Below are 17,669 nucleotides of genomic sequence, written 5' to 3' on the forward strand. Positions count from 1 at the left end.
AGTTCATACCCATAAATGAGAGCATGGCCAAAGGGGTCCCCCGACTCTAATTTAAATTCAATTTTCATCTAACTCTCACTTGAAAAAAAATCTTATATGAACTTAATTGACACTATTTTAATGTGCACTAATCTTAAAAGGAACAAAAAAAATATATGTTTTTTCACTAGACAAGTACAATCAAGTTCAATCCTCGAAAAATATTATATATTTATATTTGTGCACGCTAAAATAGTATAGAATAAATTTATACAAAATTCTTATCTCAAACTTTCCTTCTGCCAACCCTATAATCCAAAAAAAGGCAATACTTAGAAAAAGTGCATATCCAAAATCATGCTCCTACTACTATAGACTAGTACTCCAAGAATTATGAATTTCTAAAAGGATCCATCAAATATGAAGTTTTTCTGTAGCAAAATTAATGCACTCAAAGAGACATTACCAACTAAACACATTAATTGTATTAGAATTGAGGATTCCATCATTCAAATTAAAATTTATAGGTAAGGAAATGTATTTGAAGATTAACACTTTGAGGACCAAAATTGGCTCACATCTTATCTTCATCAATCACATAGGTCATCTTGAAACAACCATAAATCTACCTGTACATTTGCACTCCTTTATTTTTCATCTCTACGCTCCTACGTTATCGCTACTTGAATCCATCAATATCGTTAATCGCTTTGCACTTCTCGCAAATTCACTGTACCATTGCAAAAACATAGTATATTAGTAATTTCGTGTATTTGGTAAATAACTTTTTAGTTGGTTTTAGGCTTATGGGTTTTTTGTTGGTAAAACAACGAGAAAAGTGTTTGATAAATAGTTTTCAGTCAATTGAAAAGTTAGCTTATGTCAAAACTAAAAAGCACTGAGTTTTTAATCTGTTTTTTCACAAATAAACAACTCACTGCACCAAACACCTTCATAATAGTTGGTTTAAGCGGCCGGTTTAGCCACTATATGAAACAAAGGCTTAAAAACAACATTAGCTAAGCAATGTTCTTACCTGAAAGGTTCGTCTCCGATTTGTTTCGATGAGCCTGTCCCATCTCTGTAGACTACACGATTAAGCATGTCGGAAGTCTCGATGTCAAACATGCTTGCTAGCTTGCTGCAAAGTTCTTCGTAAGAATTAAGCAACGTTAGCTCAACAGTTCGGCCAACATCCTCCGATTCCATGAAGACCTTACAATGACCCGTCTCTAGTTCCATGTCTATTTCGGGACGGTTGTCCTTGAGCCAAGGATGTTGTTCCACAGAAGAGCGGTCATGGTTGAGGGCTGACCCGGAGCCATCCGAAACATTACCTGCCTTGTCCACGTTCCCTTCTGATGAACTATTACCCGTAGGAACAGGTGAGACCGCGTCACCCGAACGGCTTAGCGACATTTGTCGCTCGGTCAATATAGCTTTCCCGAAGAGAACAAAATGATGGGGTTTTGTAGCATCGGGTTTTTTGACAGACTGGTTTGGGTTTCCCATTGTGAGCAAGCAAGATACGCTATCGTTGCTGGCGGGTTTTTGAAAACTTAAAGAACTCGAGGGTCGATTGGAAAGTGTAGTAGTGGGATCAAGTGCTGGGAAGCCAGCAGGAAAGAGACCCGACTGTAATTTACTCATGTGAAAATCGGACAGTGAAAGACCGAATTGAGCATGCCTGGCTCCCTGCATGCCAGCAGGAAAATTGTCGGGTAAACATCCAAAAGGGTTGCTTGACCCTAGGAAGTTTCCGGGAAATGGGGGGACCGGAAGTTGGCCGTCTATAGGAAAATCTGGGTGATGGGGAAGGCGGAATTTCTTCCTGGGTGGCGAGAAGGGGGACATATGTATGGCCGGCATATTGGATACCAATTCGACCAGCCATGGACTAACACGTTTTACGTTTTGCAGCAAATCGGGCTCATCCCAGGTCACCTGCAAACCAAAGATTTAGCCGTCAGCGAATGATTTCGAAAGGGGAAGTAAAGAATTTCATGTTAAACTAGCTCTTTCAGAGGTTACAGAATATTGAAAAAATTTCTTACTTTACGAGGGAAAGTGGTAAATCGGAATTTTGTGAAAGGGAAAAGCATACTAGCAAAATTTTAGACAATGTGAACATGATTTGCTAATCGCCATCCGAATCGCGAATCAAAAAAACGAATTATGGTCGGTTATAGGATATTTTCAAACCATTTTGGACGAATCACGAATTCAAAAGGTGAATGTTTCACTGCTCATGAACTTTAATTCGACAAGACATAGGTTTTATTTGACTAGTTTATGCCTTTTCAAACTCTATATATGAAAGCAAGAAATCATTCATTATCTGTACCAGTTGAAAGATTTCCCTTTCACCCTTTTGACACAAGTTCGATTCTCACCACCTACATGAAGGATTGATTCCCCCTCCCTTTTGCGTGTAGAGAATTCGCCTGCTTACCCCGATATATAAAAGAAAAAACTTAACCCGATTGGCCAATTCTCCTCAAAGTCACACTTACCAACAATTAAAGCAATTATAAGAACTTCGGTATTCTAATTTTCCGAAGGATGCACAATCGTCACATATACAAATAACACGAATCATGCATTGTTAGCAAGTCCAATAAAATGGCGAAATGATCACAATAACATACACAAAACCAAAGGTTTATACCTGAAGAAGCCTCCAAGGAGAATCAGGCCAGTGCACCGGATCAGCAACCTGAACTGAGGATATAGTGCCCATGAACCAGCTTATCCGAGAAGAGTCTTCAGTTTCGAACGGCATCTTGAACCTCATTCCCGAACACCAACGAATCTGAAGTGCGGCTTTTACATGTCCAGCCTTCACAACAAATTCGGGGGTACCAGCTCGAGGGTAATAAACAACTTCAAAAGGCTGCCCTTTAGCGGCATGGGTTGCCGATTCAATAACAGACTCAACCTTAACTTTAACCTTCACTAAAGCATTACCCGAGTTCAAACCAATACCATTCCCATTCCTCGCTATCCTATTCTCGTCTTCTCTAAGAAAACCTGAAAAAGCACCATAGTTCAAAACATTGGATCCCGGATTCCACCCCGAAGTTGAATCAAGCCCACCCCCAATTCCCCTTTTCGCTCTCCGAATCCCAACACATAAATCCCCATTTTCAGTCCTTAAAAACACAATAGAATCCCCTGCAATTAGCTTCTTAGCATTCACAAATGTACTCCAACCAGTAGTTAACAAATGTCTCCTAGGAGTTCCTCTATAAATATGCCTAAACTTCCATGGTTCCCCATGAACATCCTTAGCAAGAATGTTCTGAACAGGCGGGTCTGCTGAATAATCCAGCCGCGGAAATATAGTTTCTGCACAATAACGAGGGACCGAGAATCCTCCCCCATTATTCGCATCTGATTGAGTCAAAGTCTTAGCAAATGAAGCAGGCTTATTCTCCTGAACTTCACCACTATGAACACCTATATCTTCATCATTATAATCAATCTCATTACCCACCGGAATCAATCGAATTTTCGCATAAACTTCATCGGTTTCGTGATCAGCTAAGTATCTTATATCCTCAACTCTACACAAAACATAAGATGGGATTCTTGGGAAATTTCTAAAATCCACATTTCCATTAGCATGTTCAATATGACCTTGAACAAAGTAATAAACCCTAGAATTTACTAATGGCATTTGAACCATTCCACCAGCACAAGCATGCCATAGTTGAGAATCTAAACAATTATCAACCTCTTTTATTTTATCTTTTGGATCCATAAAAGTAATCATGGCTAAATTCCCAACAAAACCTGATAAGATCAAGCTAATACCCACCTCCAAAAAACTACCTTACAACAAACTTTTTAATCAAAATTTCTCTGTAAAAACAAGGAAAAAAATGAACAAACTTTTACACATCTGGGTATAATATGCCATAAAAGGAAATTATCTGGGAAAAATAAAGTCACCCAAATAAAAATAATTTCACAAATAATAAATTTCTTACCTTAGTAAGCTCGTCATCAATGGAAATTCCAAAAGAATTAAACTTTGCAGTAAATATTTCTTCACTTGAGGCTTCAATAACTCCAGAGAAAAGGAAAACCCACTAAATCTAACAATAGTACAGTAAATTTCACCCAAAAAAAATCAGCTCAAAAACCCAAATATTCTTCTAATTTGACCAAAAATTACAGCATTTCTCTCAAATTTCACCATTAATCTTCTCAAAATATATTGAAAAATTTTCCATTTTCAACAACAAATAAATTATGGGTAATAATTAAAAGGGTAAATTTATATCTTAATCAAAGTTTAAATTAAAATACAAAACATAAAAATCTTGAAATTATATCAAAAAACACCAAGATCTGCATATAATCAAGAACTTTAGTGGGTATAAATATCATCAAAATAAATTAAAACCCACTTGTAAAACCTAAGATTTTAGCAAAAAATTGGTTGAAAATCAAGAACCCAATTGAAATAGAAATAAAAATATACAAAAACTGAGTGGTGATTTCGCTCATAATTTTCTCTCTCTACCGACAAGATTAATGGAGTATTTGCAAATAAAACAAAGTTTTGTTCTCCTATAAAATGAAAAAAAATCTCTTCTCTTTGTCACTTTCTCACTCAAAAAGGGGTTAATTTCTCTCTCTAGAAGTTGGGAAGATTCATTCAAATGGAAGCTTTGGATCATGGAAAAAGGAAGACAGAGGAACAAAAGAGTCCAAATAGCTGCAGCAACAATCACCACAGTTGTATATTTAACTTTTTATTTATTTTATTTTTTCCTTTGTCTCATTTGGTTAACTAAGAGTAGGAACTAGGAGTGGACTGTATTTTAATAATTACATTCCTCTTACTTTGCTTTTTTTTTTTTTTTTTTCTTTTCTTTAACTTTTTTTAATGATTTTTTATGTCATACTTTACCTTAGTTTAGAAATTATTGTGAAAAACGATTTATTTGAAAAACCACCTCTAGTTAGGTCGGCTTATTATATGGAGTATTTTTTAAAATTTTATAAATAGACATTAAGAAGGATGTAAGTAAGCGTCTAAGATTTGCATGTCAGTATCGCTTCGGGCCTCCACCAGAGTTTCCTCTGGCTTCGTCCCGCTCAGGCATAGAATGAGAGAGATGCTTGTAACTAGATAGAGATTTTTGCTTTTGGGGGTTACATAGAGCTATCGCACTCCTATTTTTGTTTAGAGCGTAGGCTTGTTTGGGGGGCTTCCAACTAGAGCGCGTATTACGTTATTCCTTTTAGTATATAACACATTTTACTTACCAAAAAAAAAAAGTAAACATCTAAGATATTGAAAGTAGGCATTAAGGATACGACAATTAAGCATTAAGGATAATGTAAGTAGGCATTAAGGATATGACAATTAAGCATTAAGGATAATGTAAGTAGGCATTAAAAATACGGTAAGTAGACATTAATCTTTAATCGGCTGGCTGGATATACGTCTCTTAAAGAGACAGTCTCTCAAGAGACTAGCCGAGAAGTGGGAAGTGGGAAGTACTTTTTATATATTGGGGTTAAGGTGAAGAGAATTCTCTATGGCCAAGAAGAGGAGGGAGAATTATACATTCTATTAATTTTATTGTATTTTAGCAAAAGGTAATTTGATTGTAAGCATGTTATTTTTCTTTTTTTTATTAGATAGTATTGATGGAATTTGACTTATTTGCATTTTTTGACTTAACATGTTTACACATTTGTATTTTTGAAAAAATTTATACATTAATGGATGCAATAAATCATAATTATTCCAATTACAATGTTACATATAAATGTATAATTTAGAAAATTATACTGAAAAATAGATAAAATACTGAAAATACACTGGTAGAAAATTATACTGCAAAATAAATTACATTTATTCCAATTATACTACAATTTATTAAATTACTAGAAGTATAATTACCATTTTTTCCAGCAATAGTTGTTAAAAACTTAAATAGCATAAATTCATTTAATTGATCATTAAATTCAGTCATTTACATTGTTAGATTATCATAATTACAATTTTAAATTTTAGGAAAAATGTCAAAAATATTAAACCAGATGATAATTATGGAAACAAATAAATTAATGCAAAAAAAATCAACCACCTTCAATCAGTGTGTAGGCAATCAAACTATCTTAGCTACCAAATATAGTACAATAAAAATCAATCAACTTAAAATATTGTCTGATTTTCTGTAATTGAATTATTCCTCTATAAAAATAAAAATGTATAAATACTTTCATGGTAGAAATTACAATATAAATAGCCATATATGACCATTCCACTTTTTTGCTCATACTATTTCTCTTCTTAGTGTTATTTAATAATATTTTATAAAATAACCATGAGTTTAAATTACATTCAAGAATTTTATAATGACAGGGGAACATGGAATATTAATGACTATTAATAAAAGTCAAGGACAAACAATATCTCATATTGGTCTCTTCTTACCTTAACTTATTTTTAGTCATGGACAAAATTTTATGTCGCCATTTCTAGAGTGACTAGAAGGAAAGGACTAAGAATTCTCATATGCGACAAAAATGGTCAAATATGTCATCGTACGAAGAATGTAGTATATATAGAGGTGTTTCAAAACCTATAAATTCCTAATTAACAACCTATTTTGGCTTTCTTTATATTTAATTTTTTTTCAATTACAATATACATATGTAAATACTTTATTACCCATCTTCATTTAATATTTGTATTAGTCTAAAATTTCATTAAAATTTCAACATATTTAAAAATCCGTGCATTGTACGGGTTTTTATACTAGTTAATCTATATGTATTATGTAGATTGTGAGAATTAATTTTTTTTACAGGATTAAATAGGAGAACCTTCAACTACTAGGTTACTCATGATTCTTTATCTCATATATTTCCTCCTGTCATAATTAAATGTAATACTTATACATTGTCTCGTGTTTTCTTAGTTTATTTCAGAAATTATATTTTTAGTTGAAATATTGTTAGATTCCTCTTAAGAAGAAGCTATTAAATATCAAATTTATATAACTTTTACATGTATGTAATTATAGACAATAAAGATTTAAATCTTGCATCGAGTTGCCTGAAAATCTTAATGTTGTATCTAAATAGGATGGGAGGAAATACATACTCTATACAATTCTATTTTACAATTTAGCATTAATTTTTATTTTATTAATTTGTAGTTGATAAATAATATAAAAAAGTTAGTGAGTTTTAAAAATAAGTAGAAAACATGAAATGAAACCATAAATTTATAGATACGATTAAAAACAAGGGAAAATTATCAATAATAAACCAACTTTTGTTTGCTCCATTGAAAATAAACTCATATATTGTTTATTTTTAAATAAACACACATGTTAGATATATTTGCTTAAAATAAATCAACCTATTGTCTATTACCATTGTCAAAGCATCTTTGTGATCAAGCAATTAGAAATAAACAATTGTTGGATTTATTTAAAAATAAATAATAATTGAATTTACTTTCGGCGGAAAAACAATAGTTTTTATTTTTTACAATTTATCCTAAAAAGAATGTGAGGATATCAAATAAGAAGTGAACCAAGTAGATGGGATAAACTAATTTTCATACGGTAAGACTTTCACTTTATATTTTTCCGTTTTTCTTTTTCCTAAAAATTTTACATTTTAAAGTTTTGATGGGGTTATAGCCCTTGAGAAATCATAGTCAAGTGAATATTCATTATGGTATGGTTGACATAACTAATGCTTTTGAAGGAAGGTATTTGGACATGCTTAAGCAAGCAAGCATATGAGCTTATGGAAATTGGCTGCTCAAGCTAGTTATTGCTCGGCTTGCAACTAATGAGTTATGCAAGTACAAACAACACGATCGAGGCGGTAACTATACGTCATTAGGTGCTCGGATGAGTGCCAACCATTATGCCCTAGACGAGCATATTGATGTTCCCATGACACGAGTTAAATTGGCCAATTCTTAGACGTGTAGTCTTTATGCTCAGGCTAGCATATTGTATTGAGGACAAAAATTATTAATTGTATGTGGACTAACCGGTTCTTAGACGAGCGATCTTTAAGTGTAGGCAATTAAAGCAAACCCTATTCAGAAGATCATCTTTCGTTTACAAGACTAGTATGTGTAGTAGAGGAGTTTTGTTATTCTTTTTGAGTTTTTTTGTTAGTTTTTGATTATTATATGTGAAATACTTATTCTAAATATCTCCGATTAGTCTCCTGATTATATTGCATTATAAATCCTAGTCTGAGCAACACATCAAACTCTATCTCTCTTTGTCATAACTAATCCATTAGAAGATTCTTGTGTTCAAGGGTTACCTTGTTATAAGTCATTCAATAAAATAATAGCCACCAACGAAGATATATTTTTACTTGGGTGAACCAGATATAATCTTGGTATGATTTTATTGGTTAATTTAGTACTAGCATATGAGATTGTTTGGTAGATGACTTTTGACTTAGCTTTTTGGCTTTTGGCTTATTGGTTTGTCAAATAGCTAATAAAAGTATTCGATAAATAGCTTTTAAAACAGCTGAAAAGCTGGCTTTTAAACCAAAATGAAAAAGCTGCTCCATCTAGCTTTTTTGGTAGGCTTTTGGCTTGTTGATCCACTTTTTCTCTAATAAACAACAAACAACTAATACTCACATTTACCAAACATCTTCACAAACAACTGACTTTTTTAGCTAGCTTAAAAGTCAACAAAAACAACTAATATTTTCAGCTGGTCAAACAAGCCAACTAAAAAACCAATCACCAACAACCAACAACTAATTGCCAAACACCCCATTATTTTTCAATTTTTGTTCTCTTGTTCAAAATTCATTGAATACCACAAATTTAAATTTTAGTGTGTTTGAGTGAGGACCATTACACAAGAGCCATTGAGTGTGATTGAACTTATATTTATTCTCATCAAAGGTATTGCAAGAATTATGCCTATGGGTTCGAGTAGACAATGATCCAATATTATTATTGTAGGGATAGTAGGGGCGTCAAACAGATTGGGTTAGATCATTTTCAGGTTCTGGTCATATATAAATGGGTCAATAGACTCATAACCCAAACCTGACCTGTTTAATTAAATGGGTCAGAAACTAAAACCCCGACCTGATCTGTAGCAGGTCGGGTCAACCTGCTAAATACCCAATTAACTTGCTTTTTTTTATTTGATTTTATTCGAATTTTTCAAGTCATTTAACCTATATATTTCAGGTCATTTGACCCATATATTCTGGGTCATGTGACCCATTTATTCAATTCATTATATCATTTATAATTCTAAATTTAAAAACTAAATAGTAAATACATAAACTAATACATTGCCATTACATTGCCATTCACATTTCATAATATATATGCTTCAAAGTTCAACTAATACATTTCATATTCTGGGTCATGTGACCAATTTTTTCAATTCATTATATCCTTCTTAGTTCTTATTAATTACGTCCCTACTTTTAACCTCCACAAGATCTTCTTCTGAGTAAACTTTAAATGTTCAGGTTCAGTGATATCAAATACCTAAGAAATAAAAAAAAAAGTTTAAACTTCTAACCAATATAGTTCTGAATCCAGAAAATTTAGAACAATATATAAAAAAACAAAACACGGCCTGAGTCGAAAACAAAATTCAGTATAAAACAAAATTGTGGACAGTGAACAAAATTGAACAACAAAATACGAGCCATACAGTAAAAGAAAAAGATCAAATGAATCGAACACAATAAGAACAGTGAACACGAATAAAAACATAGAACGAAAGAACTTAAACAAAAATAAGAAGACGAAAAATAAGAACACAAAACTAAGAATAGCGAACAATAAGAACACGAAAATAAGAGCAATGAACATGAAAATAAGAACACGAAAAAATCGTAGAAAATATAAATCGCAAAAAAAAATAAGAGAAAAAGAAGATGATTGTATACGTTTGGCATTGAGGCAGTGAAATCTGCAGTGAAGATTTCAGATTGAAGGGTTGATGAAAAATGAAAAGGAAACGACGCCTTCTGAATTCAAAATTTGATTTTGGTTTAGGGTTTTTTTAATAGGGTTGGCACATGAGAATGCCATACATATACTACATGAAACGGGTAGGGTATTTTAATAGAGTTAGGGTTTGTATTTTCTGATGTTGGGCTCTTTAGGTTAAATATTAAATCGGTTAATATCAGATAATATGGGTCGATCCAACCTTAATTGACCCATTTAATAAATGGGTTATACAGGTTTTGTTCGGATTTAAATATTCAACCTGAACTTAACCCATTTAATAAATAGATCAGGTCAGGTTGACCCATTTAATTAATTAGGTAAAAAAATCTAAACCCAAACCCGCTAATTTCGGATCGGTTTCAGATTAGGTTAACAGGTCGGGTCAGCTTTTACCAGGCCTACTAAATAGCATCAACAGTACTACTATGCTTATAGTCCTATGTCTATTTGAATTTTCCATAATTTTTTTACAAATAAGATTCGGCACATTTTTAGTTTGTTCTTTAAATTTATCACATTTTCAGTTCTAGGATGATTTTGTAATTCTCATTTTTCACCTTTAATCTTATCTTCAAACTTATTGTTTGTCCCTATCTTATCTATATTTTTAATTTAGTCACTTGCATTTTTTACTTATTTGCCGGCTAAAACTTTTTTTAATACAGATTAAGATGAAAAAAAAAAAAAGAAATTGGTAGATGTCCAAATTGAGATAAGACCAAATTTTCCATCGAAAACTAATTTCATCTATCACAAATTCAAATGACCAGAGAGAATATTAAACCGAAAATTAGACAACAATGTATACATGTCAATATGTCAGTAATACAAAACTATTGTGTATACTTAATTTATTGTTGAATTTAAGGATAATATTAATCACAAATTATTGTAAGAGATGATCTCTTTAAGAGACGCATTAAATATATGACTAAATAGTCTAATTAATACAAATTGAAAAGAAATTAAGGATGTGTACTTCTTATTTTAAGGTTGTCTCTTTGAGAGGCGGTCTCTCACAATAATAGCTAAACGTTAAATGTTATTGTAATAAATTATTTGGTATATATATCAAACAAAATTACATTATTTGTTCTACTTGTTGTTTGATATATCATGCAATGCAACGAGTTAAGAAATGAATTTCTTTTTTTAATTGTTTGTAATAATATTCTTTCATTATGAGAAAATATAAAAATCATTAGCTAAAAACTCTGATAATCCCATAAAAATGTCAAACAATTGCTATAAAAACTAAATTCTTCACAGTACTACAAAACTTCTAATTATGTCATATTACACCGTAAAAAGGCAAAATTGTCGCCCAATTCGTATACTTAGAAATATTGCTACAAAGCACGTCACTTTTAGAATGGACAAGAAGGTGAATGACAGCGCAACAATGGCGGCGTCATTGCCATTTTCGGAGATGCGTTCGTTGACATATTCTCTTACATCGTTTGTAGATGATCAAAGAAGAAGAAACAAGAAGGTGAATGACAGCCATTGTTGTTCAGTTGTTCAATTGTTCAAGCTTAAAGTTAGTTGCCATTGTACGAGAGATAATGACAAATTTTAGGTAATCCACATTCTATGAGACTAATCACCATAGTTGTCCGATAATTGTTTCAGACTTCAACTCTTTTCTTTGCTCCTGGCTTGGTGCAAATTTTTTGAAGATAAAAGATTGGTTGCAAACCTAGAATTGCTGTATATAATCCTTAAAATCAAAGTCAGCTTTCTTTGATTAATACTTTGTCTATGAATTTGATCCTTACGAATTTACTTCTTTTACTGTTGGATTTGTTAGGTCAATTTGGAGTGATAATTAGAAATCACAAATGAGGAAAATCTGAGGAAAACAAACTCCGAGAAGATCAAGCAATCGAGTGATTTTCTGGAACGTTTGAAGGATTCATTGGTTTCTGTTGTTTAGGTAATGGCTTACTTCTTCTTCCTTGACTTCCTCCTGTTCCAATGTAATTGATTGTTTATTTTATTATATCTGCATTTTAGCTATTCGTGCATATTTTGTGCGTAATTTGTGCATAATTTGTGATAATTTCACACAAATGGAGAAAATGTGTTATGTGTTTATGTGTTGATTATGGCCAATTACCGAATTTTCATACAGTTCAAAAGATTTGCATATCCTAACAAATCTCCTAAATTTGTGCACACAAACACAATATTAACCAATCTTTAAAAAAATATGTTGAATCATAATGAACCTCAATATGTTTTTACATATTTTAACACTCACCCTTGAGTGGGAGTATGAAGATTTTGATTTCCCAACTTGCAAAGAGCCATAAACTGAGATTTGCCAAGAGCTTTGTAAAAGTGTGTATGAATAGGTCACCTGTGTGAATGTAATAAGTAGTAATATTAGCAGTCTTAATCTCAATTCAAACAAAATCACAATGAATGTGTTTGTGGAACACCGGATTACCCGCAATGTGCTATGTTGCTTGGCTATCGAAATACAACCTCGATGGAAAATCAAGACATACTCATAGACAAAGTAATAGCTCAACTTCACGATTGTTAAAATCCTATCACCTTCAAGATATAAGATAACTTGGAAAAATATTGTCTAGGTGCCTGGCGAAGGTTATACAAGGCCTTTCAAAGTCGGAAACCTTTACCCAAGATTACCAAGAAGTTTCATTTAAGTTTTCTCCTCTAAATCATCATGAAAAAAAGGTATTGTGAGCTTTCATTTGATGAAGTTCTCAATTTCGAGCAACAAATACAAGTAGTATGAACAATTACCATTTGTTTACAGCGGCAAAATGTTTCGTTGAAATCAGTTCCTGGAAATTGTTGATTACCAAAAAATAAGTCGTCCTTTCAAATGTTTAAGCAACTTGTCTTGCTTGAGTTTCACTTTATACATTCCACATTCACGGGGAGGCAATGTCTTCAAAGTCTATGTACCTTGTTGAAGAGCATTAATTTCGTTTTTCATCTTGCTTGGCTTAACGCTATTGCAGATGTTTAAGCAGAAAATGACCTCAATTTTTCATGATAATGTTTGTCTTTGTGATAGAATTTATCACAATTAGCATAGTTAGTTATTGAAAATGGTGTACTAAGGACCACATTGGAGAAGGTGAACTAGTGACATTGACAACAACATTCTTTTGAATAGTGTTGGTAATAAGGTCCTTTAAGTGAATTCAAGAAGTACGTACACGACGACCCTGTCCTATGTCCTATATTCACTAGAGGACTTGGTTGAATATTTGGCTATGACTCCTGCACTTGAATCCAAAATTAGGCATCATCAAAGGCAAGACATCCCATGTTCAAGGTGGACAAGCGATGCACTAGTAGATGGTACAATAGAGTATTCCCCTGTCTTCAATAGATCCATTATCATCAACAAAAATTGATGTTTGCTGATGAAGCACCTCAAGTTTACTATTGCCATTTACTTTCATCGGGTAACCCATGGTTTCAAACAAAAAATTTTGTTTTACAAAAAACATCATCAGACACTCAAACACAATAGATCTTCGTATCCAAATCTTAAACCCGTTAACCCTTTTGGCCAAAGGGTTAGACCACAAATACACACCTTGGTTTAAACTTATCCATATTTCAAGGACAAATTAGCATAACACATACACTCAAGCACTTGTATTATAGAGTAATTTGGTGATTTCTAAATGACACCTCATAAACAAATTTCCCATTAAAAACAACATATGGAGTATGATTGATCACATATGCTGCCGTTAAGACACATTCTCTCTCAAGATTCAAAGGTAGGTTGACTTAAACATGCAAGGATCAAGCAATATTTAGAAGAAGATATTAGTAGTTTTGATCTACTCTACTATTTTGTTGTGGAGTGTTAACTCAAATAGTTTGCTGCATCACTTCATTTTTAACATTAAATGGCATAAACAAGTAATTTCTCCTCCATCATCACTTTGCAAAACTTTAACTCATTTATTTAATTGTGTGGCAATCAAACAAATTCCACTCAAGTTTGATGGGTCATAAACACCACAACTCTCATGGTGCGCTTTATATTGAAAATTAAGGTAAAAGGGATAAATTTTTTCATGAAGGGTGCCCAAGCTGATGATGCCATAATTCTTGCTTCTGTGGGGCTGTGAGGTTGCTTCAGCCTGTTAGTGTGGGGGATTTCTTGGAGCGGTTGCAGTCAGGACTCAGGTGTGTTTATCTTCTGTGAAATGAAAGCTTAAATAAGGTTTACAAATGAAAAACAAGTTGAAAACTACAATAAGATTCAATGGAAGAACACAAAATGTATATGAGGTATCTTGGATCCCTCCCCAAAGCAAATGTTTATTTATATTTGGATTCAGTAATACAATATAAATAACTCCCCCAATTTTGAGAACAACCTTTCAAGATAACTATCTTCCAACAATGGAGATCTTACAATACTAACACAAAGAAAGAAAGCTCTCTTGGTTAACACCCTAGCCCCTCACTTGTGTATTAGCGCTCACTCTATGTTGTGTGTTGTGTGTTGTTTTTATGAATATGAATGCCCTTTATATAGAGGGTATACCATATTCTAAAGTCAACATATTAACGCTACATCAATACATACCAATAAACTCGAAGTTAAACCCCCTTCAATGCCCATAAACGTTCAAAAACTGACTGTTGGGAATCCAAGACTAGCTGCTCGAACAAGCTCACACAATGCTCTAACGAGCAGCTGATTTTCTCACCTTATGTCTGCTGCCTGCACTTCTTCTCCGACGAGCATAGGCCTGCTCGAACGAGCGGCTACTGCTGGCCTCTTTTGTTTGGTCTTTTCACGTTGCCTTGTTCAAGCAACCTACCAACACATGCCTTGTCTTGTTCAAGGCATGGCCTAGCATCTTTAGTGAAGACTCAAGCGCTCCACATCGATCCCTCATGTGTCATTCAAAATCTCAATACATCACAGCACGACACATCCTCACTGTCCTTCTCCAAAGTACAACACTTACATTAGCATTCTGTTTTGGGGATTCAGTTTAAGTCTGTTGTGCTGTTTTTGGGAGCCATGGACTGCTGGTGCTGCTTCCCAGGCTCCCACCCTGCTGTTATGTGTGACCATGTTGCTGCTGTTTGAGGCTGTGGGTGCTGTGGCCTGGTGTGGCTGACCTCTCCTTCCCTCCTTCCTCGTGGTTTTTGTGTCTTTTGCTTTTGATGCCTAGGTTGTTTTCGGCTGTATAGGTCTGTGTCCGATTTTTCTTGCATTTGGTTTTTGTGGCTTTTTTTTGCTTTTAGCTTTTAGTGCATAGGTTGTGTTGGGCCGTATAGGTCTGTGTCCACTTTTTCTTACATTTGGTTTTTGTGGCTCTTTGTCCCTTGTAGCCCCTCTTAGGGGCCCCCCTTGTATTCCGAGTTCGGACTGCTTTTTTGGGTTTTATATATACCTATACTTGCCAAAAGAAAAAAAATACTTGTCACTCCGCTCACTGGTTTCAATCTAGGTTCTGGAATTACAATTGTGTATGACACATAGCCTATCACTTATTGTAGTATAATTAATCATTTTAGCAAATAATTTGGACACAAAGACAAGAATGACATGAAAATCAGAAACAGAGAACACTATGCAAAATTAGGCTAATGCCCAACATAACTCGACAGTCTTTAGTCTCCTTCGTGATAAAGATTTGATGATACGTAAAATTTGCTGTCAATTGCTATTCAAGAGTAGTAGAACACCACTACAATCTGCCTTGAATGCATCATTAGATACGCTCCTATGACCACCACCTCTGTCACTAGGACTAGATTATTGTCGCTAGGACTAGACTTGTCACCACCCTTTAGCAGCTCCCTACCGTCATTCAGGAAATTACTGTGCCACAATAAGAACAATGACTAGGGTTACAGGGCTCATTACTCCGTCTCAGTCACATGATTCGCTAATCTCCCTGCGAATCGTGAATCGAAAAACTTAATTTTGGGCTTATTTTCAATAATTTTGAGCGAATTTTGAATTTAAAAGACGAATTAGCTGGCGAATTATGTTACATTGCTCCGTCTTGCCGTATGTGGTGCCCCACCTTACGTGCAATCTCTTGAGTTGAAAACCTTTGATGTAATAGGGTCTTGCATCAAAATTTGAGATTGCACGTTACCGTATATGCTTTGAGTTAAGGCCCATCAGAAATTGATAAACATTCTGATTCTTGTGTCTCTTCACCAAGGTCGTTTTCACACCATAAGAGCAATCGTGCGTACACCCAGGGTTTGTTGGGATGGTTTATTCAACATCAATGAATTAAAGATAGTGTGCACACTTTATAAGTGATTGGAGCCCTTCCTCACATTGCCATATGGTTTGGGGATGGTATATCCTTGGCTTATGAAGTGTGTACACCTCATGTTACCTGATAATATGCGACATCCATAATAATTCCAGCTTAATATAACAGGGTGTAGGGAAATTATAGCTTGCTAACCCGCCCTAAATCATCCGCAATTTGCAATTTGCAATTGTAGTCGACCACTGAATTGTTTCCTTGCATTGGCCAAGTCATTGAATTCATGAATTTGAGGGCCATTTCCAACAGAGAAATGAGTACTTGGCAATTCTCATCTCTTCATAGCGCATAAATACAATTTCGGCCGCAATATCAATAATGGTAAGAATGATGCGATAACGAGGTATTGTGGTTATTGCACCACCAAATATGACTTTGTCCGTTTAATTTTACTACGAACATCCTATGACTCACTTGTTTATTTCTTTACAAGTACCTATTTGTTGGGCAGTTACATTTGTAACTCTAAATCTTCCAAATGAGGAGTACTTGTGTGTAAATCAAGGCCTCCTAATGACATCCTTAATCACATCAAGAAGAAAAAGACATAATTAAGTTGCTACACCCACCATATCCTTCCCATTTATTAGTACACTATTTATCAATGAACTTTTTAGTTCCAATTTAACTTAATCTTAAACAAGTAATTATGGACCCAAATCAACCCACGCACCCACCAAACTAGCCCATAAAAGAATAAAAGGAAAAAAACACTAAGAGCTAGTTTTGTGAGGGACCGTCTTTCGATAAGACAACCTTAAAATAAGGAATTCATACGCTAATAATTTTATTAATTGGACTATTCAACCTATATGTAAATAAACGTTTCATGGTGAGATTGTCTCACACGAGAATTTATGGAAGATAAAAAAAAGATGAATTGATTGGAGACCCACTACCATACTCATAGAACAAGAGTTGCTTATGTAGGTAGGCAAGTAATAAAAGCGAAGGAGACAATCACTACATATTTGGCACTTAAAAGATGAGAATTGTCTGATATTTTTCTCATTCATTGTTTCAACATATCTTACACTAAATAGAATGGAGGGTCATCTGCATTTTTAGTCCAATGTTTGTATTGCTTGTGTATCACTAACATGTGGCCCAAAGCAGGACACCATTTGTCTGTCTTTCCTAGTTTTATAGGAGAGACCAAACTACGATAATATATTATAGGACTTCAATCATTAGCATAAGATTTTATATGAGTTAATCTTTAAGTCGAATGGCAAGTGGGTAAAATTAAAATTGTTAAAAGTAGGGCATATTTGATAAATTTTTATTGGGATGAACACAACAAGACCCGCATAAGAGGAGAGTTAACTGCACACAAATCCGATGAGATTCCATTCTAAAACCAATTGGTA

The 17,669-nt window shown here is 33.8% G+C and overlaps 1 protein-coding gene and 1 long non-coding RNA gene across 2 annotated transcripts; one reads left to right on the forward strand and one right to left on the reverse strand.

Annotated features, from left to right (window-relative positions):
- Positions 1–356: 356 nt before the first annotated feature.
- On the reverse strand, positions 357–4,730 carry LOC130827602 (auxin response factor 18-like). The gene is made up of 4 exons (XM_057693368.1): positions 3,972–4,730; positions 2,648–3,843; positions 1,016–1,923; positions 357–709 (listed from the first exon to the last, which is right to left on the reverse strand). The coding sequence occupies exons 2-4, from the start codon at positions 3,752–3,754 to the stop codon at positions 640–642; spliced, it is 2,085 nt and encodes a 694-aa protein (XP_057549351.1). The 5' UTR covers positions 3,755–3,843; positions 3,972–4,730; the 3' UTR covers positions 357–639.
- Positions 4,731–11,181: 6,451 nt separating this feature from the next.
- Positions 11,182–17,661, forward strand: LOC130827604 (uncharacterized). The gene is made up of 3 exons (XR_009047231.1): positions 11,182–11,564; positions 11,796–11,921; positions 14,068–17,661. It is a non-coding gene; the product is annotated as an uncharacterized LOC130827604 (long non-coding RNA).
- Positions 17,662–17,669: the final 8 nt, after the last annotated feature.

Source organism: Amaranthus tricolor, chromosome 11 (genome assembly GCF_026212465.1).
Source record: "Amaranthus tricolor cultivar Red isolate AtriRed21 chromosome 11, ASM2621246v1, whole genome shotgun sequence".
Taxonomy (NCBI): domain Eukaryota; kingdom Viridiplantae; phylum Streptophyta; class Magnoliopsida; order Caryophyllales; family Amaranthaceae; genus Amaranthus; species Amaranthus tricolor.